Raw genomic sequence first — 2,392 nt, forward strand, 5'->3', positions numbered from 1 at the left:
TCGCACTCTCCGAGCTGCTGCCAACATCATCTCGACCCCAGTGGATGGGCGGGAAAAACTCAAGCTCAACTCCCCCACCACCTACGACGGGACCCCTGGAACGCTTAAAGGATTCTTGATACAGGTCAGGACCTACCAGACGTTTCACTCTGGCAACTTCCGTACGGAAACGGAGAGAATCATCCATGCAGGCACCTTCTTCAGAGGACGAGTCCTCTCTTGGTTCGAACCCTACCTAGAAGACTACCTGGACAGTGAGACGCTGGAGCACTGCAACCTAGAGACCCAGCAAATCTTTGGGAGCTTCGCAGGATTCGAGTACGCCTTGAAATCCTTATTCCAGGACCCAGACGAGAAACGACAAGCCGAGCGAGACTTGGCAAATCTCAAACAAACCAAGTCAGCCACCAACTACGCTGCAGAGTTCCGAAGAATCTGCGCACGACTTGATTACACCGACGACACCAAGATCTTCATGTTCTACCAAGGACTTAAGGAAGAAGTAAAAGACGAGCTATCCAAGCTCGACCGACCCAACGACTTCCTACAATACGTGGAAATCGCAGTCAGAATCGATACCAGGCTGTACGAACGGCGAAAGGAAAAAGGAGAAGCACGCCGCCCTCAGCCGAATACCAGCAAAAAGTATGTGCCGCAGGGACCTAGGAACTCGCAACCCAACTCGTACTGGCAGAACAACCAACAACACAGTAAGCCGAGCACCTCCTATGGGCAACACAGCGGACCCATGGACGTTGGTGCTGCAACCAGGAAGCCTCACCAGAACCACCGGGATCCGAAGGACTTCAAATGCTACAACTGCGAGAAGCCCGGCCACATAGCTAGAGACTGCAAACAACCTAAGCGACTCCAGAACCGACCCGTACCTGAAGGCACTAGGAAAGCCAACGTAGCAAGAAGGGAAGTTCCCCACGAACAAAGGAACTGGACCACCTGCTTCGACGACAACTGTTTAGTTCATCAAGAACTGAAAGAGCAAGCCGGATGGTACCCACAACAGCCCAAACCCAGAACTGTGGCAATCTCCCGACGAACCCAGAAAGGAGGCCACCCAGAACAAACCACGGTTCAGCAACTGGAGCAACGAAACCAACAGCTAATCACCAAGCTCATCCGAGCCAAGGAAGCTGCACAAAGCAAGGAAGACAACCCCTGTATGCCCGACACCCTGAAAGTCATCGAGGAACGACTCCAACTACGCATACAAGCCCAAGGGAACTTCCAGAAACAATGGGCACTCGAGGAGGACTTCGAGAACGCTCTCAAGGAGGAAAGGAGCATCAAACCTGGGAAGCCCACTAAGATAGTAGCCGTGGGACGGAAGCAACCACGACGACCCAGATTTTCTCCTCCAAAACTCGGGTTCAGGGAACCCACACCCCAGGAGTCGATTGAAGTACTTGGCGAGAAAACAAGCTCTGAAGAAGAACATGAGGAATCGCTTGATGAGTTCGAACCCTCGAGCAAGCTCGAAAGAAAGGCTGCCAAGCAACTCATGGATCTCAGAAGATCAAGCCAAACCTCTACGCAATCGACATCCTACAAGGATATTGAGAAGAAAACCAGGACGATTACATTCACACCATTCTCAGAAGAAGAAGAATCCTCTGACGAATCGGACCCTGGACGAGAAGTCTTCCGTGAAAGGGAAGCACAGCTCTACGAGGCCAACCAAAGCCCAACTCATTACGACCCGGACGAACCAATAGCTGCGCAAGCGAATGTCGACTTCAGCGACGACCCGATGGTCAAAAGGGCTTGGCCCACCAAAAAGGACTACCCTGAGTACCGACCACAGTACGAAAAGAATGAGGACGATCAAGAAGTCTGGTTCTATGGAACAGACGATACCGGAATCGACGGGAAACCAGTAGTATCCGTCCTAGAGGAACCTATATTCGGAGACCACGAGTACCTCGACCAAAAACACGCACGCCACACCGAAGTATTCTGGGCCGATTGCATCTACGACGAATGCCAGTTCCACCTCCAGGACAAGGAACTTAACGACTTCTTCCCTCGACGAAGGAAGCAGCAGCCGATTCCCATGATCTACCTCCACCACCAACTCGGCACATGGATAGTCAAGGAATTCAAAGCGAGCTGGTTACACATGCAACCCAGTCCGGAACACCCGGTTCTGTGCTACAACGGACTGATCAAACACTGGTCCAAATGCATGCACGACGAATGTATGATGCATTACGTAGGCAAAGCCAAAACCTGGAGAACCCAGATTAGGGAACAAACCCCCCCCGAGATAAAACCGGTGGACATGAAGGGAAGCAAGCCCACCGACACTACTCAAAAAACTAGGGACGCCAACTGCACAGGGACAGCAGAAGGCGACACTGAGGAAGTCCCTATACCT

At 52.0% G+C, this 2,392-nt stretch overlaps 1 protein-coding gene across 1 annotated transcript; it reads left to right on the forward strand.

Annotated features, from left to right (window-relative positions):
* Window positions 1-1,177: 1,177 nt before the first annotated feature.
* ColSpa_12595 (uncharacterized protein) lies at window positions 1,178-2,180 on the forward strand (the record flags this gene model as incomplete). The annotated part of the gene is given in 3 exon segments (XM_049278807.1): window positions 1,178-1,966; window positions 2,106-2,127; window positions 2,146-2,180. 3 exon segments carry the CDS (start codon window positions 1,178-1,180, stop codon window positions 2,178-2,180), a joined length of 846 nt encoding a protein of 281 aa, XP_049134764.1.
* Between the last annotated feature and the right edge of the window lie 212 nt (window positions 2,181-2,392).

This window comes from Colletotrichum spaethianum, assembly GCF_022836535.1.
Source record: "Colletotrichum spaethianum MAFF 239500 DNA, contig67, whole genome shotgun sequence".
NCBI classification, from domain to species: Eukaryota; Fungi; Ascomycota; class Sordariomycetes; order Glomerellales; family Glomerellaceae; genus Colletotrichum; species Colletotrichum spaethianum.